The sequence below is a fragment of the Patagioenas fasciata genome, chromosome 1 (genome assembly GCF_037038585.1).
Source record: "Patagioenas fasciata isolate bPatFas1 chromosome 1, bPatFas1.hap1, whole genome shotgun sequence".
In the NCBI taxonomy this organism is placed as follows: domain Eukaryota; kingdom Metazoa; phylum Chordata; class Aves; order Columbiformes; family Columbidae; genus Patagioenas; species Patagioenas fasciata.
In genome coordinates, this window is record NC_092520.1 from 69,997,085 (window position 1) to 70,020,256 (window position 23,172).

A 23,172-nucleotide genomic window follows, 5' to 3' on the forward strand; every position below is an offset into this window, starting at 1 on the left:
GCCCCTTTGACTTACAAATGAGGGTGCTTTCTTTTTCCCTGCTTGTTGGGAAGCTTTGCTGCACAGGCAGCGGCACCATTTCAACCTTTGCTTCGGGGTGGAATGGGGAAAATAAACACCAGAAAATCATGTTGACAGACAAAGGCCAAGTTTTTCAGCAGCTTCATCTCCCCAGACACCAAAGCTGTTTATTTGTTACGAGATTTAGCAGGAAGCAGCTTTGCCCTCTTGCACCCCGCGCTGTGGCAGAGAAGCAGGGCCGCACACCCATGGCCTGGCCCCCGGACAAGGACCAGCTCTGCCAGGTGAGTGGCCTGGCTGCAGCCCCCCCGTTCTGCACCAAGGCTGTCCCCCACGCTGAGAGGAGAGCAAAGCGGGGGTGACACTGTGTGTCCCCTCGGGGGGTGACAAATGAACTCTGAGGAAGGAAAGAGGGGAGAGAAGGACACACTCCTGCAAATTCAGCACCTGGCATGTTCCCACTAGTTGCTTTAGGGAGTGAAATTTTTGAGAAACAGCAAAAAATACCACAGATGTCAGGAGGGAGAGGAATTGCCATGCAGAACTTGACTCCCCCTTAAAAACAAACCAAAGCAAAGCAATAAAAACCCAAACAAGCGGACCAGGTAAGCTTGAGACGTGCAGGAGCACGCTCCCGGGAGCAGCGTTTTGGCAGACACTGACGGGTGTGCAGCTGCTGAGCATGAAATGATGCATCGCCCCATGTGCAGCAAAGCACAGAGTGCCCCTGTCGTGGCCACTGACCTGAGTCTGTCCATCTCTGTACCTCGAGGTGTGGATGGGTTTCTGTTAGATGGAGATTTGTAGTTGAACCAGCCAGGCTCAAAGGAATTTCAAGGCCAACTTAGAAAGCTGAAAACAGGACCTGCCATAGGAGAGAAGCAGTTCTACAATAACAAGGCCTCAACATGACGTAAATCAACGGACCTATCAGCAGTGAGACTTCAGTGCGTGGACAGCTCATGAACATAGATGATATCCAACCAGTGAATGCATGCTTGGAACTTGGACGCGTGATCAGAGAATAGTTGCATATATAAGGAGGCTTGTCTCTGTAATAAATGGCTCTAGCGTGATTCACATTGAATTGGAGTGCAGAGTCCTTTATTCGCTCCAACATCGAGGTAAAAACCTGGCACTGCCAGGGCAACAGGCTGCTGAGAGCCAGAAGCTGCCAGTGACAGTGATGGCACCTGCCATTGCCACCGCTGTCCATGCTGGAGAAGTACAAAAGGGTCATTGTGTGGAACTGGAAGACACGCAGTAATTCATCTGTGTCCGCACGCTCTCCTCATGTCCTGAGGAAGCAAGGCTATGACTGCTCCCAGCTGCAGCTCCTTCTTTTCCAGTAGGAAACACCACGTTTTTTGTCCTGGGCGTTTGCCTGGGCCCCGCCTTGCCCAAAAGCTGCGTGGGTGAGGTGCCTTCCCCACGCTGGAGAGATGTCCTCCTGCCAGGGAGCCGCCACCGCTCTGCCGTCCGGCCTCTGCCGGCACTGGCTCCCCCTCGATGGACAATTAAGAAGCACACTGCTTGGCTTCAAAACATACAATATACTTTATTGCCTGCTAGATAATCAAAGTGAGGAGTAAACACCATAGCTGGAAAAAGCAGAAAAGGACCAGGAGAAGGAAAAGAATATCCAGTCACCAAACAAGTTATCAGGCAATAAACCATACACAATATAAATAATCTGTTTCCCAAACAACTAAATCTTTATTTTGCTAATGGTCATCATATGGTTAATTATCAGTAGTAAAATCTCTGGATTTCCTTTTCTACACAGCATTAGTAGTAAGAAATATATAAGGGACTCTGCAGAAAGCAATACAAAGGAGTTATATACACAGGCACCTTCTGTGGAGCAAGAACAGAACCTCATCTAATAAGGAAGGGCTATCTACAAACCAGGAGACCATGGTAATACAATATTAGCTCAGACTTAGTTTAGCTGCAGCCTTTCCACAAGGTAGGCTAGCCAACTTACATAGACATATATATTTTAATATAGATATATATAGATTTATTATTTTTAAAAATAATGTGAACTACCTGTAGTTCCTAGACTAATTTTAAAGAGGCAGTGTACCTTTCCAAAGCTTCATTTCAGGAAATATATTAAAAATGGTATATAAAAGACTAGCAGACCCAAGCTCGCATATCAATTTCCAATATCTTCCCTCCAATTTTTTTTCTAATGCTATAGCTGCCGTGTGCACTGACAGCAATGCCTTTAGTCATCTGGATTGCTATTTATGTTGCTGTAATTGCTACCACTAAGTTTACTGGATTATAGTGTTAGTAATCGTTGATTATAAATAGCAATAATGCTGCAGTACACTGTCAAAGCCTGGCCGCGTTATGAAGATCTAGTCTGTATGTGCATGCAGAGTTTTGTTGTTTAATCTAAAAGAATATTTCTCAGTCAAAGTGCTTCCCCTGTCAACCCCCTTGTGTTGTTCAAGCCACGTTGCAAGGGCTCCTCTCTCTAAGGGAATGTGACGCCTCTCGCCCCACACCAAACTCTCAGCAGTCCTCCACGCAGCATCCATCCTCCATTTGATTTTATTTTTAGGGCCTAACCTTTCCCTCTCTCACAGCCAGTGTCCTGAGGGCTACTAAACATGACTTATTAAAATTAAAACCGACTATTTGAGGAAACGCTTTTAACACATTTTGGTCCAGATCTCCTGCTGGGCTATTTCGGCCTCGCATTCCCCATGGCAGGCAGGCAGGCAGGCAGCAGAGCACTGCCTGCTGCTGCCGCCCGAGAGACAAGCCAAAGCCACCGAGCAGGGGACAGGGAAGGGAGAGACATTTGCTGGGGACACCAAGAAGACCCAGCAAGACCAAGGGTGCCATCTGTGCCACCCATTTCCCATCTGCTCCCTGTTTGCGTCTTGGGGTCCACTTGCAAAGGCGAAACAGAAGCATGCATGTGCGGACGGGCAGCAGCTCTTCCAATGGGATTTTCTACCAAAAACAGGGATCGAAGGACAAGGCCACTTTCGTAAGAGATGTCACTTTGCTCTCAGCCCAACCCTCCCCAGGCTTTGCTGCTCATGAGGTGCTACATCACTTTTGTTCATGATGCAGACGTCAACACATTCCTTGCTATAAGCGTTTCTAGAAGCCCCTTCCCAAATCAGTGATCGCACCCTGATACGCAGTAGCTCTATTTCAGGTACCACCTCAGTGGTGAGAAGCCGGGTTTGCATGAAGTCAGTGGCTCAGACCCAGGAAAGACCTGAAACACAGCAGCGCAACCATGGGGTCCGCGCCTGGGCAGAAAACCCGCTGGAGAGAGACGGCTGGTGGGGTGGGAGGGATGTTTTCAGGTTTTGGCTTTGCTTTCACAAACGCCCAGGTATCCCCTGCGGCCTGCAAGGTTTCTTTGCAACCTGCCAAGCCAGGATCAGGCCCATGGGACCCCACATGGGACCCCCAGCCTGGCAGAGGCCACCGGGCAGAAACAACTTCCAGTACAAGCACTCACATCTGACCAAAAGCGTACAACGCACCTTCAACAGAAGCCGTCTTTGGAGTACAGCAGAAAATGCGTGCCAAGAAACGAGAGGCAACAAATGAACTTGTTTCCCACAACAAGCCTGGCATTTTGAGAGGGCAGCTTAAAACTGGTTATTTTTAAAGAACGTCCTGAAGGAGCAGGATGTATTTGCGGTATTACAGAGTGAAGGATGGACTCTATTTAAAAGCATACCTGTCATTAGCACTTTGCCAGGCAAACGCATCCTTGCTGAATTCATTATCCTCTGCATCTTTGCTTACAAAACAGTAAAGCTAGAAAATTCCTGACTGGTATTTCATGACTTCAGAAGCAATCATAGCTATCCAAGCAGCGGGTACCCTTCTCTACCTCATCCAAGTGCCCATCTGGAGCAGGCAGGTAAGTACTGTAAGAAGAGAAGCATACACAAAAGCTAGAAGCTAACCTGACTAATGTAAATTCTTCTGCATATATTGGGAAGGCCACTGTGTATGGACGCTGTTTAAAACTCAGTCACCTCAGTTCCCACATCACTACAGAGTTTTATTTCATCTTATTTATGTATCTGGACCTTCTTTGACCCTTGGTGTTATGCAGAAGGACGTGCAGGCACAGCAGAAGGGAAATGCTCCTTTTTTGTGTGTTCTGGCAAGAATGTTGTGCCTGCAAGGGTTGCAGGATTAGTGCTATTTTTCAGTTCTGTTAGTAATTCCTGTTCAGCTCTACTGGATCAAAGCACAGGCTGATACTCAACAGCAGGGAAAATATGAGAAGCACCTCACTATTCTGGGAATGAAGAAACCCCCACAAACTTAAAGAGAAGAGCTCTTACATTGGATATAAAATCAACTAAAGATTCATCTTTACTGGCTGCTCTTGTGGGTTTTTTTTGACTCCTGAGGAAAAGGGCGTCATTTGGAAGTCATCCTCCGGTGGTTCTGCTGCAAAGCGCAGCCTTTTTTTGTTGCTTTTGACTCCACCACAACCTACTTTTGCTTATGCTGGGTAGGGTTGCTAGGGCTGAACAAGGTTGAGGAAATCAGGGAGAGCATGAGGGATTAAGAGTTTATCAGAACAGGAGAGAAACTGTGAAATACAGAGGAAAACACACTTACTTCTCCAGGCATCTCTGAAAATTATATTGATCACGAAATCTGGGAACTGCTGAACATACTAATTGGCAACTGAAGTGCAATTTGATAGGCATCCACTGCATTTCTTAGTTTGTGTGTGAAACCAGGAGCCAAAACCTCCTAGCACGAGGCCATCCTTGCCAGGGTGATAACTGGGTTTGAGGAAAATCAGTTCCCACACTTTGTTTCCCCTTTTATGAAAGTGCCATTTCCTCCACTTACATGGTAGTTGAAGAAATTGCATTTTCTGAACTGCTCTGCTGCACTCGCTTCCTTTTTAGCCATTAAATGCATTTTCTTTCCACACTCTGAGATTGCCAGCTACTGCAGGAGGTTGTTTGTGGAGATACTGCCCTTAAAACATCAGCCTCTGGTCGGTACGCAGTTGCTCTCGGTTTCATCAAAAGCTCTTTCTGGAAATAAACAGCCTTGGGTCCCTCAATCATCCATGCTCCTTGCAATGCCCATAACCAGGTCAGGTGTCCCCTCCAGCAAGCACCCACAGGAGACCAGTGTTTCTGGGGTCTCTGCTTCGTGCCCAGTCTAGGTTATCATTTATCTCTTCAAGACAGCATCCAGTCCCTGCTTTTCTCTGTGGCACCTCCCTGGTGTCAGTGCCTGGCTCTGTGCCACCACGTGGGCTGGTGCTCAGTAGCACACCAGCACCCTGTGCAGCCCCCGGGGCTGACACTGGCCCCTGCCACGGCTGGCAAGGGGTTGCCATGTGTTGCAGAAGGTGCTAATGCCACTTGCCGTAGGAGCCAGGGGACTTCGCTGCAGCCTCCACCACCTCCGAGCTGCGTGGGGCTGCACAGAAGAACAGCAGGTCTGGTGGGACCTGGGAGTAGGTCCCAGCTGCATGCTGGGACGGCCGGGGCGACCTTTGCCTGGTGTCTGGACCATTAGTGTGGAAGAGGTTTGTCAACCCATTCCTGTAAGCCTGCAACTTCTGCTAAGCTCAGCAAAACCCTGCCCTGGTGCCAGGCATAGCAGCCAGAGTGCAGGCAAGGAGCTCCCCAAGCTGGGCAGAAAATGAAGCCAACCACACCCCTTGTTTGAGGGATGTGCTCTCCCTTTTCCTTCCCCATTGGATGCCTGTTCTCTGTAATGGGTATTCTGCATGAGGAAAGGTGCGGTCTGTCCCTTCAAGACTCCTCGGCTAACCCTGACATTGCCCTGGGTAAATCAGTGCACCTCCAGTAACGGAGCACGCCTCTTTTGCTAACACACTGGACTTGCTCTATTAGACTCCTAACCGTTTCAAAATTATTCCACTAGTCCCAGTTTTGGAGCTGCAGAGAGTATCACAGCTACAGCTGCAGGTCACCTGTCCCAAAGCGGACACCCAGGGATGTCCTGTCCAACACCATAACGGGCAGCTTTTCCCACATCTCCTGGGCAGAGGCTGGACTAGATACCAGAAGGGGACCTCGCCAGCAGCATCCCACCAGAGGACAGCCAGGAAAATGTCACTTCCAAGGCCAGAAGCTGCTGAGAGAGGACTGTGGCAGAGCGAGGGCAGGCTCCAGTGCCTGCCGGCTCCATACCCGCTTGGCGTGGCTGTCACAAGCACTGCCTAATGAAATGGATGCTGTTCTTTGCCTTCCTCCTCGCAATATGGCTTTAATGATGGACTCGTAGTGTCTGAAAAGAGTACCAAGGAAAAAGCTGGCCAGCTTGGCTTTTTTTTTTTTAAACTGTTAGAACTCTGTAAAAAAAATTAAAGGCAACTCTTAGATAGAAAACACAGCACGACGAGAAAGGTCTGTTGGAACCTCTCTGGTATGGCTATTAACAATCAACCTGACACACCATTCGAAGGAAGAGATTTTCAAAGGCATGGAGGAGTCCTGTGGCGATCAATGAAAGTGGGCTGGCACGCCTTGAAAAACATTATCTCAGATTTTATCTGATCATTATTTCTAAGGTTGCATTTATAGAAACAGCTAAAATGCTTCTCTTACTAACATCTTTTGAGGACACTGTCTTTTTCTCCTATACCCTAAAATTTTGTACTTAAGATACTGGGGGAATAAACCACCCTCAAAATGTAAAGATAGCCAAGCACTGGAAAAAACAGCGTGGGGAAATGGTTTGGTCTCCACTGTTAAAGGCTTTTAAGGACAGGTTCAACAGTCATTCGTCAGGTATGTGATATAGTATAGCTTAACCTGCCTTAGGGCAGAGGAACTCTCTAGCTGACATCTCCAAGTCCCTTTCGGCCCTGTGACTCTGTGCCAAGTAAATACTGCCAAGATTTCATCCTGCCACGACCCGGGATGTGTTTAATATCTTGACTGGCTGCTCGGTTTTCCGCCTTGGCTTGCTGTTTGTCCAGGAACACACACAAACTCTTCAGACATCCCATGAAGAGTCAGCTTACATCTTCCTCACAAACCACAAAAAGCCTGTCTACTTTTAGAGTCCCCTGAAAAAAAAACGGAGGAGCAGCAAACCAAGAAGAACACAGAGAAACGTTCACCCTAACATTTCAAAAGCTGCCACAGAAAGCTTTACTTCAGCCTTCTGTCATCTTGAAAAATGTTGACCAAATGTTGGCAAGTTGATCATGAGCAAGAAAACCCCACAATGACAAGAATCAATGACACTTTTAAATATTCTTCTGCTGGTTCTAGCTGATAGCTTGCACACGCTGGGCATTCAAACAGAAAAAAAGAAAAAAAGCTAAGCTAGGAGCTGGGGACATTTAACAGGCACTCCTAAACATCAATATGAAACATCATTAGGACATAGGGACAGTGCTGCGAAGATGATCTGCGACAGTGCATTGAATGTAGTATGACTGCCCAAAGCTGACCTCACACACTGAGCTCCTATCAGCTGGCTTACGGTGCACAATTTATGCGACAACAGGTATAGCAATCAACTTAAAAAGAATGGAAGGAAGCAAATAAACAGCAGCAGTGGCAGGATTGGTCTGCCCCGCTCACCTACGGATGGCCACAGGAATCCATCTGCTTAACATTTCTGCAGTGCATAGTTATTTCAGCAGCTTGCTAACCTGCCCTCACATAGACATGCAAGTGGAAAATGCACAAGTTGATGGTGGCCCTTCCTATAGGTTTGTCTGTGTTGTGATATTCCCAATTTATAAATTCTATGTGGGTTAAAAAAGACCATCTAGTGACACATTTAATTATGTAAGTCAGTGGCATCCTTCCTGAATTCATGGTTCATGGCAATATGAGGATAAATATGTCTTTGTAGCAGCAACAACTCTGTGTGCACAGGGCTGTGAAACAACCACCACCACAGTATTTCAAGGAGACGGCTGCAGATTACAATGACAATTATCTGGTGCTGCTACAGCCAGCATGAAATCTTCGACCGTAGCAACTCAAAATCACAGGGAACTGCTCACCCGACACGAGCTCTGTCACACAAAGTGCCGAGGACAGCTTTGCAACAGGAGGAGGTGAAAGATACAGAAATTAAAAGCAACCTTTTACTGTCTGACAAGACATACGGAGCAACAGCCCTTAAACTTTGGTAGGTGAATCCCACAGGTGCAGCTCTTACTGCAGCTCTCTGCAGCAGGTGGCAAGGGGTGCTTTTTCACCCACCAATCTAAACTACCATTTTTGTATATGGTCAGTAATTAATAAATTAGCCCTCAATATCAGCTGCAACATTGAACTCAGATTCCTTTCTCAAGCTAGCGCAAACCAGAACAGTAGTTTACTCAGACTTTCTAAAGCAAAATACCAACTTCTCCTATTCTATCTGGGTAACTCATCAAGTTTTGGATGTTTGAATTTAGAATAACAACGGGCATAAATTACATTGATAAGGTACTTCTTGTTTTTCTGTGTATCAGTTTACCTTGTATGAAAGGAATTTCTTGCTGATTATCTTCCCTGTTCAATAACTATACCTGATGTCTTTATACATTAAAGTACTTGAAAAGCATCTACATTGAGAATATACACTGTTGACCTTGTCAGGTGAATACATCCAGCCTTTTTTTCCTGCTATATCACCCTCACACCTGTTTGGATGCAGTGGGGCTGCTCCCTCAACCTCCCCAGCATCCAGGGTGCTCCAGAGGGAAAGCAACGATGCTTCATGTCTATGTGGTCCTGATCCCCACGTGTAGCTGTTGGCTCAAGCAAGGCCATACAGGCAAGGTTAACTGGAAAAGCCCCATATTATGTTTATTTGTTCTGAAGGTTTCTTCATTAATTACGGAGAAAGAAAACCTAATTGTTTGCAGACTTTTTGTCTCCTCCAAGAAAAGGAATTTAGAAATGTTGCAAGAGTTTTACTTCGCAAGTTAAGGCTTAGTATGAGCTAACGCAAATGTTGCAGGTCTAACATGCAGTGCTGAAGCAGGTTGTGGTTTGCTGCTTAAAAAAATGGTTGCAGCTTCAACGTACATTAGTTGCTATAACAAGCCATGCACTAAAAAATGAACCACGCCAAACCCTCATAAACTGTAAAACTATTCTCAACAGTAAACTGTTAGGAGAAGGAAATAATTTATCTTATTTCAAAAGCCTGCCAGATTCCCAACACTTGGGCTTTCCTACAGAGAGCCAGGGTGTGAGAAGGGCCTGGACGGCCCATGTCAGCGGCTGCACTGTGCTGCCGGAGGATCCCACCCCCCTGTGCCGATCTTTCAGCAGAAGCTGTGTTTGATGCACAGCCACAGTTGGGGAGAAGTGTTGTTAAAATATCACTAATTAAAAAAATGTGGGTTTTTCAGAGTTGTGCAGTAGCTTGGGAAGGTTTGGGACATGGCCCATTCTACCAACAATCAGTGGGATGTTTTGCTACTGATGTCCATCAAATTTTTAGCCGTGTGAGAAAAGAAAGGAGAGGAAAGGCAAGATGACTAAAAAGGTGAGGAATCTGTAAGCGAAGCCTGACGTTAGCAACATGAACAAAATCATATAGCAAAGAGATTTGTCTCTATCAAATAAAAAGCATTTTCAGTTGGACAGCAGATTTGACAAAAGTGACAAAACCCAACCACTTATTTTTGAACGGCTTTTATGCCGTTTATGCCCCTTCTATCTCGGTAGCAACAGATTTCCAATGGCTGAGGTTTATAGGATGGTGGTTTGATGCCAAAGGCAGCTGCACATTCCAGACATGCCACCACATCCTCCTGCAAGCACCGCCAAGTGTGATGGGCTGCTGCAGCCAAGGGGGGCCCCCATAGGTCTGAGGCAACATGTGGCATCTAAAAAATGACATCCACCATTTTCTAATTATTCAAGGATTGTTAAACTAACTGTACTTGTGGTTTTATTAATCAGAAGTAGGAAAAAGTTACTCATTGTGCAAAGCACATGGAGTATTTTCTGAATGAACTAAAAGCCTGGAAATTTTTATTTCATTATTAAAGATGCTTCTAAATCCTTGCTGGTAACCCTTGGCTGTCAATTATACAATCACTTTGCCAAGGTGGAATGCCACTTACTTTGTCTAGGTTTTTTGAACTGTAGATTAATAGAGTCTGTGCACATGAAACTACTGCTTTTATACGAACATTCTTATGTATTATGGTGTTTTCATGGTTCTCACACACGAAACATGTATCCTACATACAACACTCAAAAATTAGTTGTTTTAAAAATGCATCTGTTTGAAAATGCTAAAATAAGGACCAAGCCCTACAGCTCATCTGGAGATTATTGTTCTTCTAACCACCGGTGACCAAGGTATGTCAGGCATATTTTCCCATCAGTAAAAAATAAATATTCTTTCCCCTCACTCATTTATAAATAACCAAGTACACAGTGCAGACTGTGTGAGTGGTGCAGCTGTCAGGGCTCGTGGCAGCAAACATCATATACTCCAGGCAGCTTTTGTATAAAAGCCTGAATGGATCCTGTCATTACGTATGTATGGATGCGACTGAGTAAAGTTCTGCTTCACTTTTTATAATTACTTTTAATGAACATTCTCTGTTTCTGCTGTTCACAGAGCCTGGTCCAAGCTCCAGCTTGCCCATGGTGCCACTGCACAGCCACAGCCCGGCCTCCCCTGCAGGCAGGACCTGACTTGGCAACCCTGGGGGTGCTTGGAAACCACTGGGCACCACTTTCCTACCTTAAATCTGCAGTGGTGCACAACACTGCTGCACCAAATACCACTGCACTACAGCTGCGACTGATCTAGGAACCTGTGACCATCTTCATACCCAGCTACAAGTCAAAAATGCTGAGTTTTGTCAAGGTTTTGTCATGCTTTGAAAAGCATGTGCTCCAGACAAGCACCAATGGAGCCTCCCACCGCAGCAACCCTCAAACTCCCTCTGGCAAGAGCCCACAGTGTCAATGACAAAATGTTGGAGTCAGTGCGTCAAATGAGTTTAAAATACAGCTGTCCTGACAGTGAAACCATAGGCTCTTTTGTTCTTTCCCTCATGCAAGTCAGCACAATTGACACTGTGAACCTGTGCTGATACCTGCCAGCTGCCTGGCTCTGCAATCACACCTCTTGCATGTCACACGTCTAACGAGATCTAGCATCTGCATACGGCATCCTTCAGTAACCCTTTGCTAAGAGGTTCCCTTGCTCATGTGGATTTCTGTATGAGAATGAAGTACTTATCTTCACTTAAAAAAATACCAGAGCTGAATTAACTACATTCTAAATAAACTATGCTAGTTAATAGTAACGATGTTTTGAAAAAAGTACCAAGACTAAACAGTCGCATAGTGAATGCTTCCAACCATTCCTTTCTAGAGTCAAACTATGCCCTGTGCCAGCCAAGCACAATATATTTTCCAGAAACACAGCAGGAAGAATTTTCTTAAGCACCAATTAAAATGACTGATGAACACTCAGTATTATTTATGACATACATACATAGAAGCACTTAGCAACACTCATGCCACGTGCCAAATACATCTGTCATCAAGAAGCGAAAGGGATGGTTAGAACTGCATCACACCTCAAGCAGCTCACATATTACTTCTGTCTGAAAAACTATCGCTACAGTCACTGGAACAAAACACAGCATCCACTCCAAGCCACAGACTAGAACTGCAACTTCTTTATGTTTTATTTTTAGACTGGCTGGCAAACCTTGCTTTTCAAATTGGAACCTCTTGAAGGCTGATGGAAAGATGGAAATAGTCCATCTGCTGTGATGGCAATTTCCCTGTCACCTCGCTTCCATTAGAAAACACTGCTCTCCAAAACAAAAGGAAACCCAGTTTTGTTGCCGCAACCTGCCAATCTCCGCACACAATTTACATGGTTGCTCTAACTGGAGACACATTACACCCCTCACTTCCAAACTATCACCTAACAAAACCTGGAAGTTCAAGAAGGTCTGACTTTACCGTCGAGTTTCCAGCTACGTTTATTTTATTTTCTTTTATAAAATTGGATCTGAGCAGCTGTGGGCAAAAAGAGATCCCAGCTACATGGATGAGTTGTGGCATTGGAACACTTTGCTGTCCTGAAGGGAGGCTTGTGGGGAAGAGCTTTCCTTAGCCAGAGCTCCCCTGACAAACACCACAACTGGGAGTCCCAGTAAGGTTCACCCATGGGCAAGAATGAGTGTTTGACTGAGCCAGAAAGGACCAAACCAGATGGAACATCTCAGCCAGTATTACTAGACACCAATATAAAAACCAAATCTTAAAGTACTACACAGATTCGGGCTTCCAAATTCTCCCTAACTCCTGAAAGACAGCAAGATGATTTAATAAACCACAGTGATAAGACAGCAGCATTTAGAGGGCCCCAATTAGAACAGAAATCCCATTGTGGTAGATGTTTTGAGGTTGGTATCTGAGATAATAGACCTTGAAACTTTTGGCAACATGCTACTGAGTTCTAAGATCGCCAGCAGCAACACCATTTTAAGAATATCACTTGTAAAAACATCCAGGAATCAAGATCCTTCATACTTGGAAAGCCTGAAGTGAAATAACTTTAGGTGTTGACTGGGTATTAAAGGAACCCACCCAGACCTTGGAAGGAAAGGAATTGATGCTCAAATTGATCTGACTGGGGCCTGATGGTCTGCCATGACTGGAAAGACTTTGGTGGGTCACATATATTTACGATGTTCTCCAAATACTTCTTTTGGATGAGAAGGACATCTCCTGAGAGCTCTATTTATTTCTCCCTTTTTTCTTTTTCTCCTTAAATTGGATGTTGCTTGATGGCAACACCGTCCTTCTCTTGAGTGTGCAAACTGTAATAAATGCACCGGATACTCTCAATGTTACTTCTTTATAGCCAAGCACTAAGGTAACAAAAGTAATAAACAAAACGCTACAGAGTAGACTAAAGTATTGGGTGTTTGCATTGAAAAATTACACTTTGCTGCTAACTCCAGTGGTTTGATTTTTGGGCCTATTTCAACTAGTTTCTCCTGTTTTATGGGCTGACAAATAGGTTGAAGTGCTGCTCTGTATGGAATAAACTTTTTGTATCGCTTTTTACAGGCTGGATTTTCAACTGGAGTTTCAGCTGGAGTTGAGACAGCTACATCTTGTGCTAGCTTAATTCTACTGAAGATGTCATGTTACCTTCTCCTGTCAGAAAGTAACTAATGAAGCCTGGCTGAAATCTAAGAGTACACATTAAATACAACTATTAGAGCTCAATTTCTCAATGTTTCTGTGCCAAGAACAGTCCACAAAAAAAGCTGACAATGAAGAGATGGTAGGCGTTACATCTGACAGGTTTTATTTCTGAAAACAAAACAAAATAGAACTTTGCAGCAGATATAGGAACGCATCTCATACTTCGTTATAAAGTGCTAGTGTCCTACTGAAGAATCAACAGCTTCACCAGCTATAGCATAGTTACGTGTCTCATTTAATACTATGCTGTAGGAAAAGAAAAAAAGCGTTTGAAAGCAGGGTTAACTACATGTTAAAAAACCCTCGGATGAGCAATGAGAAGAACCCAACAAAAGGTATCCAGGGGAGAAATGCCAGCGCTTGAGGAGAATGAAGCCCTTACTGTCCTGCGTTCTTCCAAGAGTATTAGTGGAAATTTATCTTACCTGACAGTGAAGAGAGTGTCAGTGTAATGCCATGCAGCTGCAAGAAGCAACGTAACAAACCAGCTCTAGATGCACCCAGAGTTAGCCGGATTCAGCAGGTGTTTTGTTGAAAGAACAAAATGAGAGCAGGTGAAAAAAGATGGGAATCCGAGGAATGCAGATGACTGTTTTAAGGTAATTTGGTAATAAAAAAAACAGAATAGTGACTTCAGTGTTCCTGACTGGGCATACTCTATTGAGGGAATACGTATTTTGTAAGAAGATTTCCTCCAGCCTTTTTTGCTCATTGAATCAGAGCTTTTATCCCTCTGCCTCAGGTACGACCTTTACGTGGCCTTTAATGCTGAAGCTCTTCCATTCCTGGTGTTTCTTTGCAGACATACCGATGCATACTCAGAAAAGGCAGTGCAAGATTGTGTACATTTCTTCTTCCCTGAGTAAATGGCACATAATTTAAAAAGAAATAAACCTGAAGGCTGCTTTTGACCTTCTGCTGCTTTTGATTCAGAGACAGGAGTTCTGCTCCCATGTGAACAACTGGTGTCTACTGGCTTCATGAAGACTGTACTTGGGTCTTCTGGGATCAGAAAAGTACATTGCAATCAAGGAGGCTTCAGGCATCCAAGGACAGGAAAAGACAAGATCCCCAGCAGTCTAATTTTCAAGCCTCAAGAGGGTAAAGTAATTGGGCAGAACACAGTCCTGGTTTAAATAAGTTTCCAAAGTAGTGGGGACATTTAAACATTGATGACAATGGCTACTTATTTCTAAAAGAGAATCCATTTCTGAGTAAGTTCTCTTAGTGTCCAAAGACTGAAAACATGGCAAGGGCTTCTTCATGTGAGATGACTTCTCTTATACTTGGATGGACTATAGATAAGCTTCCCAATTGTGCAAAGAGAAAACCCAGAAACACAAAGTGGATACCTGGAAAGCTCAGGAGAAAAGGCCAACTCTTCTGCCATGGCCCAACTGCACTGAGTCCTGGCTCTCTCTGGCCCACAATCTCCAGCTTTATGGCGATACAAATCCATCGAATTCTGGGGCACTTGCATGGGTCTACAGATCTTTCCAACAATGTCAACAGTGCTGAACCAGGCTCAGAAGTTTTTATTTATTTATTTTTAATGGAAGCTCCTCTTATAAACATGCGTAAACAAGAACAAATGGGCAGAAGTTATTTGCAAAATATGTGACATCTTTGTAGTCATTGTGCAGAAGTTGAAGGGATGATCTGACAGGAAACTACAGTTCACAGTTCTGAGGATTTGTCTCTGGGTTTTGGCATCTTCCATTTTCAGGTGGAAAACGAGCTTGTTTCTTTTAAGTATTAAAAAGCCAATGAATTCATACTGTAGCTAGAAACAAATTCTGCAAATACTGCTAACTCAGCCATGTGTTAAAGTAAACAATCATTTGATAGTAAAACAGGTGAAGTATCAAAGAAGCTCTGTTTGAATAGTATTTATTTGCAATCATTAGGTTTAAATGGGAAACTGTTGACAGGCACACACTAGATAACCAAAATAGAATGAACATAAAGAAATCTATTTGAAGGTCCTTTTCAAATATTTCAAATATTTTATTAAATATTTTATTCAGTTTCATTATCACAGTTTAATGTACTTTAGCATGTTATACACATGGCTTAACATGTGCACTTAAAAATATCAAATTAGAGGTTTTTGAAGAAAGTATGACATTCTGTAAATGTGCTTAATGACTTCTAACTACACACATCTAAGAAGGCAGTAGCTCTGTTACACCAATGACGGAGATGAACTATTGTAAGGCATGTTTACACCAAGCTTTGGAGAGAATAAAGACAAATACTGGGTCAAAATTCAGTGGACTTATATGTGAGAACAAAAGCTGAAGGACTGGGCCCTAGCAAGAAAGATGATAGCAAATCAGTTGTGTTAAAACTGTCAACAGATACTGGTTATTAAAAGCAAGCACTGCTGAGAAAGAAGGTTTGCGCAGCATCCAGGTCAGCACGATCTGTGGGTTTTTTTCAGGTGTGATTTTTGAAAATCACAACTTATGGTGTAATATGAAGGAAAGAGACTGAAATCTAGCAAGAAAGTTGGAAAACTATCGTCTAAGAAACCTCAAGTTGTTTTATGACCTAACACAGGAACACTTTTGTACAGAGAACATGTTGCAAGTCACTGCCCTCTGATGTGTATATGCGTATCTATGCATACATGCAGACACATGCACATATACGCCTCTCTCACTTTTGTCACCTTCAAGGCCCCAACCACTGACTGAAGTGTTATCAGTGTATGGGAGAAAATAAGGTTTCAGTTGCAGGGGTGAAAAGATTAGACCATTACATTGGGAAGCCTACTTAGTTAGTTAGCCTGTACAGTTGTGGTTCTTTCCAGTAGAGTACAGCGTGGGTCTGCTAACAGTTAAGATCCAGAAACTACAATACAATTCTTTGGAAGAACTCAATAGATGTTGAGCTACTTGCAGTAATTTTTTAAACTCCATGCCAATGAAGGTCCTAGGTCACAAGGACTTGCTCCCCCCAGGAACATCACTCAAGCCCAAGCTTAACTCCAAGCGCGTAGTGGTCGGTAACCAGGGTTCCTGCACTCTCACAGTGCAAACCACAACACTGCCCTGTAAGTACAAACGGTTTTCAGCTTAAGCTTGGGTGTGTTGCTGAGTGGACAACTCATGTCAAGTCTTCCTAGATTTCTGCTGCAAAAGAATCAGTGGGGGAACACAAAATACACATCCATTTCATAAGCTTCTTCAAAGTTGTCAATTCAGTAGAAAATTCTGAGTATATAAATGACTATAATAGTACTTAGGTGAGAGCATAAACCTCACTGTGCCTTTTAATTGAGGAAATCAGGGGAGGAGGCAGTAACTCACAGACTGAACGCACTCATTCACAGCGTTCAGTGTCCTGAAGTGCCTCAGCATCCTGGCAGCTGTAGGTGACAGTTCCACAATATGTACAAGGTCAGGAGAATGCCACAAGTATTACAAAACATGGTAAAGACACCTAGGAGCTCTACAGTCATCAAACAAGCACGGCAAACAAACGGCACCTAATGGATAACGTATGGTGTACAACACACAAGTTGCACAGTTATGTTTCCTTGAGAAATCAGGATTGCAAACATAAACTCCAGAACAAGTTTCAAGAGCAGCATTTGGCTTCCTGCCTCACCTCTGGTAACACCTGAAGTCCACCCACCACCCCACGAGAGCTGCGTTTTCTACTGTTTCAAAAACCGATCTCACCAAACTAACCAGAGCTACCGGTCCCATGTCTTGCAGCCCATATGACTACGGCAGAGGTTAAAAAACAACACGCTCCAGCAATGCAGTTTGGCTACCACTGTATATTCAGCCTTTACGTTGTCTGCACTATATAAACGTTGCTCTTGGAAAGTAAAGCACACAAGGATATACAAACAGGATCAATGGCTGAAAAGATTACACAATCAAGCGTGAAAGCAAATGGAAGTTAATGAAAGTAGTCTTTTAGGAGAGGTAGCCATATTAGACTCAGCATTCAAAAAAAAGGGTGTGCACTCAAAGGGTCAACACACATTATAGTCTCTTGCAGACCCATCATGTTTTTGTTTTTCCTTCTTTTTTTTTTTTTTTCAGAATGCACACACCCAGGCGCACGCACACACACACACACATATATATACACACATCTATCTTTTCTGCTAATTCCCCTTGGTTGCCATAACTTTGCCACACTGAGAACAAAGGCCAGCTTTCCTTTCAACCTCTCTTTGTTGTCCCACTGTTGCCTTCAGTCTGTTCAGGATCTGTACAGTAGCTAAACAGGCAGTGGAAATTAAAATTGCTTCAATTTAATATCCTGTTCCAAAAGATAGCATCCAAACTATAAGGCATTCCCTTGTTACAATGCGAGCTACAACTCTCTTGGGTTTCTACTTGATATAAACTGCAGAGAGCTCTTCAGCCTTGTGCTACAAAAGCAGCTCTTACCCAAACAATAAAGACCAAAGCTGGAATTCAAACACCGCAATTTCACACGCTTCTACCCGTCCCTTGTTCCTGTGCCCCCTTCCAACAACGTTTATCACTTTAATTTCAAAAGTCATGCACCAATGCTATAAAATAGAAACCCAAACTACCAAGAAGTCTCTTGCTCATGACTTTGGGATATTGTATTAGTATAAAAGAGCATTCAGTCATCTTAAATAAATATATTCTATTCTGAAATCACAGCACATTCAAGGGGTACTTACTGCCATAAGCAGAGCATTAAGTAATCTCCATAGATGCTTTTAGAACCATAGAATCATTTAGGTTGTGAAAGACCTTTAAGATCATTGAGTTTTGATTGATTTGTTCTAATATCTGGAAAATAACCTACTGTGGGGATAAGAATCTGCATCTCAAATGTTGTGCAGAACATTTTTCCCATATTTGCATACAGTACTAGAACAATTAAGAAGACATTACAGTAATTTTCTCACAGCTGCTTAGATTTGTAGCTTCGGCTACGATAATGTATTTTGTATACCCCAAAACTACATATGAAATATCAAAGATCACTAAATAAATAAAAGCCAAGGAAAACTGGGACAGTACTGCATTTTGCACTTGAGACAAGATTCCCCCCTCCCATGGATAAGTCACAGAGTACAACTACGGTAAATGCTGATCTTTTTTTTAAAAGAAAGATTTATACACAGGTTCAGATCCAGAAAATAATGTGAAATGCATAAATATTGATAGCTTTAGCTAAGTTAAAATGGGTTCAGTAAAGTATGATACAACATATTCAGAATAAACAAAGCAGAAAAGCATATTTTGGTTTGCTTGAGATATACATAAGGTGCAACAATTTCTTCTCTAGAGGCATTTGTGGACAATGTGTTAACAGTAACAGTGTTTGCTGGTATACTGAAGTACACACAATAGCAATAAGATTTTCCAAAACAAAAGCAGCTGAAATTAATAAAACTTAAACCAAAACAAACAAGAAAAAAACCCAACCCAAATACAGTAAGATATTGGTCTGAAATCTTTGTTGTGCTAACAGACTTTGTTACCTGAAAATACTGATACCCCTTCTAGTAGATTCAGGGAAAATTCTAGCTACTGAAATCAAGACATCACTCAGAGAACCAACAAAGGCAAATGCCTAGTGAACTATAAAGCTTTGCAGGATTTCTGCTACTCTCAGTGCCTAATCGCTTAAAAATTAAGCATATCTACAAAAAGGTTTATAAGTATCTGAAAACAGTCATATCCAGTAAACTGACCCAACCCTACCCCCTCTCTAAGGGAAAGTCAAGGAAAAGCAGATCAAGTAAGATATTAATTCATATAGAAAAAAGTAATTTTCTGTTTCTTTTAAAAAAGGTACCATTAATATACAGAAATATCTTCAGGAACAATATTGAAATTTAAATCGAGGAAGGATGGGGTACTTTGACAAAAATATATCTACTCTAAAGGTTTCTAGAGAATTAAGTTAGTACCATTGTCAACGTGAACGGCCTGCACTGTAAGATATTTGGATTTCAGCTAATTATAAAGTGGTCCAAAACTCCAACAGCCACCTTACTGTGACCCAACAGCTGTAAGTCTTTGAAGTTTTTCCTGTCTTGTTAAAATAACTTATAAAACTTTAATAAAATCTTATTAAAAATACTGCCATAGGTTGCCATGGCATTCCAGGGGCTCTTAGTCATGTATTCACCTGAATTTTTAAAAAGCCTTTTCACTGACTCATTGGCTCATAAATTTTGTTGTTCTTTTGTTGTTGTTCCCTTCTTCCAACACATGCAATCTTGATGGTGCTGCTTCAGTGACACTTCCCCATCTCCCTGCCTTTTGTTAGACTTTCAATCCGCTGTTACAACTCGTCATGTGGTGTGTTGTATGTTGTTTCCCGACACTGAACCAGAGACTTTCACTTAACTACAACAATGAAAGGCTAAACCTTGCAAGCATTAATAGAGTTACTGTCCATATGGCTATTACATCAAATTAGTTACAAAATAACCCCAAAACACATTATCAATTCAGTCAAGTATAAATAAGAATGCCTGATAGAATGATGTAAACTCGCATCATTTAAAGACTTAATTCAAAGAACTTCAAACTCAATCTAATACTATCAAAAATTCAGCCGGTATGACGAAGACTAATAGAAAATTATTGCTGGAGTCCAATTTGGTAAATTGTTGTGCTACAATGCAAAAAGTAGGGAAACATCTTGTGCTATAGAAGAAGTACCCTGTTGAATTTGTAGCTTTAGATCAATTACTAGTGATCATTTTGCATCTGTTGGTAGGAATCAATGCTTGGTTATACAATAGTGTAAGTCAAGATAGCAAAGGTAACGGGCCAAGTGATGCACTCGGCCTGCTTTTGGGATGTATTTATGAGAGCAAAACAAAAATTCAACATAAGCAAAGACAGAAACTGGCAGATGGATCTGTCTGGTAGTCTGAATTCAGTCAAACATTACTCTTGGTTGTAGTTTATCAGTATACAACTTGCTGCTTTACCAACACAAACAGTAATTGGCCTTTTATGGAAACTCTGGAGCTGATTTGGACTGTGCATAGTAACTACAACAATGCCAGTGTCTGTAGAATGTAAAAGGTATGTGTATCAGTGTACATGTATATCGAGAAGTCATGGTTTCAGGTTTCTCAGAACGGTGAAATAATACTAAGGTCACTTTTGAAAAACACATTTGCAGTACTTTTTGTTTACAGGAAAGTTTCAACACGTCACTCAGATATCTATGCAAAAATAAAAGAACCCTCCAAGGCATAAAAGACAAGTCAATTATCTGTAGTATTTTCTTTTCCATACACCACTCCTTTTTCTAATGCACATCATCCTGGTTATTCAAAGCTAAATTAAAAAGAAACAAACCCAAACATAGCCTGTCAGAATTTTTGCCAGTAAACTCTACCACTCTGGTGGCAAATATAAAAGTGCAGAACATCTGGACCACATGGCTGCCCAAACACCGCTAACAATGGTACATCTGTCCAGGCTGCCTTGAGTTCTCTGGAACAGGTTTTAAATTCATTCTACAATATAAATGTAGGCATAACCTATTAATATAAACCATCTTAGAACTTAAATCTTCATGTACAAAAATGACTAAGAATATCTAATAATAACTAGTGCAGTGCGTCAGTGTTGTTGTTGTAGGTTTTTTTTTTCATTTAGAATAACTAGGTATTATACGAAACTAGTTGCCGTACTCTCTGGTTGGTAAAAGAGATGCTGTGTGAGCTAACAGTAAAGGCAGCCATTTTCACACCAACCACCTATTTACTGTTTAAAAGCCTTCAATAGAAAGCAAGCTCTAGGATCATTCCATTTCTGTTCATTAATAGACAATTAATATCTCCCTCCTACATACTGGGTTCTGATTTGAGGACCTGGCCCAAGTTACTAACATCTGGCTTCCAGTGAATTCTGGGCCACTCAGAGCAATAAGCACTTGCTTGCAGTCTATAAGTTTCCATCATATGGACTGACTAGCTTCCCTTGGTAAAGACAAGGCTAGGATATTAGGTAAAGCACAATGTTTTACAATAAAGTGGAGCTTCACTGGTCAGCGCAGGAAATAAGCACTGGAGCCTGAGACATTTCATTTGGCTGTCCGTCATGTGGGAGAGGTGTGGCCCTCTGACTTCTGCAAAAGAAAAAAATAAAAGCCACCCGTCATTATTTTGAGCACAGGAGGTGCTCTTATCAGACCAGAAAGGACAGAAAGCGGTACGTGATATGGTTTAACATCCGACATTACAGCTCTGTAACTCCCTGCTGATATAGATGCCCACACACCACTGTTACGCACTCCTTTTAGTAGTATTCCCGCAACAGTAACACAGCATCCTGAGGACAACTCGCAACACCACGCAAAGTCTGGCAAAACCAAGTAGTGATGGTTATTTGACTACACAAAGCAAAATGCAGAGCTGCAGAGTAAGCTAAGAGTGCACAAGTGCCCCCACTCATTTTGTCAGGGAGCGGCTCCAGCTCTCGGAAGCAGAGAGTACAGCTTGTGTGTGGCAAAGGAAGGTAAATGCACAGAGGCACATTTCACGTTAACGCGAGTCAATAGCAAGCTTTTAAGCAATATGGAAATATACTCAGCAGCAGAGTTGCGCTTTGGGATTACTCCAAGCTTCATGACTTAACACTTCATCAGCCTTAACACAACATCTCTTTCATTACTACAGCAGTGTTAATTTACAAATGATCCCCTGGCACAGGGGATCATAAAAATAAACTGCGCCAGAATTATGTGCTGGAAATCAACATCAATCATTGTAGCAGATGGACTCAGGAGAGGCTCTTTGCAGCTTGCCTTTTAAAATACATACACAAACGTCACTGCCTGTTATCTAATCTCACAAGTCAGGTTCTATTTTTGTTAGAGTACGTGTCATTTGCAGCAATTAAAATCTGGAGCCCACTTCTTATTTACACAAGGGCCATTTTACCTCCCCCTGGCACAGCTAAGAACCCAGCAGAAATGGGGGTACCAATATGCGCTTTGCACAACCAGAGTGCAAGGAGGCGGCCTTGGCACAAAACGCAGCTCAGGCTCACACTATTTAACTGGGGCATGCACAAGGTAAATAAAGCTAAACAGAAGCCTCCGGATAAAAACCATGCTGCCACTTTCAGACAAGCTCTAACCACCGTTAAAAAGGAGTTTGGCTTCCGTGGCCCAAGGCTCTGTGAAATCATTTAATAATTCAGACACTGAAGAAATAGAACAAGCAAATCTCTAATGCTGTTCTTCGCATTTCTGGCTATTTGCAAATGAAGAAGTGAGTTGCAAAAGGTAACAAAGAATCGACAGACTAGAAAATAGAGAAGCATCTAGCCCAACAGATGTAGGTTTCTGTTTTGACTTCAATTTGCCAAGTCTGTGAGAGGCTTGGTTAAGTTTCTACTGGGAAAGCGTCCTCCCCTGTTGTAATTTTCCCCCAGGGTGATTACAGGTTGGAATTTGCAGCAGTTGCTGGGCATTTGCCAGTCTGGTGTTTTTCAGGCCCCATGGAAGGTGCTGCATCGCTCCAGCTGCATGATGACATGACAGAAGGCGGCAGTAATAAAGAAAGACCCAAACAGAATGTCATGTAAAATGTTAGCTCACTTCAGCAGGGACCAGAGGAGGACAAGAACTCCTAGAGAGACAAAGAGGGAAAAACCACAGCAAAGCAAATCCTGTTGCTTTTGTTCAATTCTGGTCAGTGTTAATGGAAATCAATGAAACCACAAGGGTTTGAGTGAGAGCAGAGCTTAGCACAGCACTTTCCCAAGTCTCACTTCGTGGCTTCTGACCACAGAAGACAACAGAGATGAATTCAGACTTTTGTAGTCTTGATAGCAGACAAGGGTTTTGCAATGCCAGGAGGAAAGGCCAGGCTGACTGCAGCATGAAAACACTTCTCACCCAAACCAATGTTGCTTAAATGAGACAACAGCTTCTACAGAGAAGAGTTAGC

The 23,172-nt window shown here is 42.8% G+C and overlaps 1 protein-coding gene across 20 annotated transcripts in view; it reads right to left on the bottom strand.

The window, feature by feature from the left end:
- Window positions 1–1,713: 1,713 nt before the first annotated feature.
- Window positions 1,714–23,172, bottom strand: part of BBX (BBX high mobility group box domain containing) — a 153,659-nt gene continuing 132,200 nt past the window's right edge. For all 20 annotated transcript variants that reach the window (XM_065829414.2, XM_071808514.1, XM_071808489.1 and 17 more), the window contains one exon: window positions 1,714–21,344. In XM_065829414.2, the coding sequence (XP_065685486.2) occupies window positions 21,257–21,344 (88 nt within the window). In that variant the 3' untranslated portion in view covers window positions 1,714–21,256. The remainder of the gene's footprint in view (window positions 21,345–23,172) is intronic.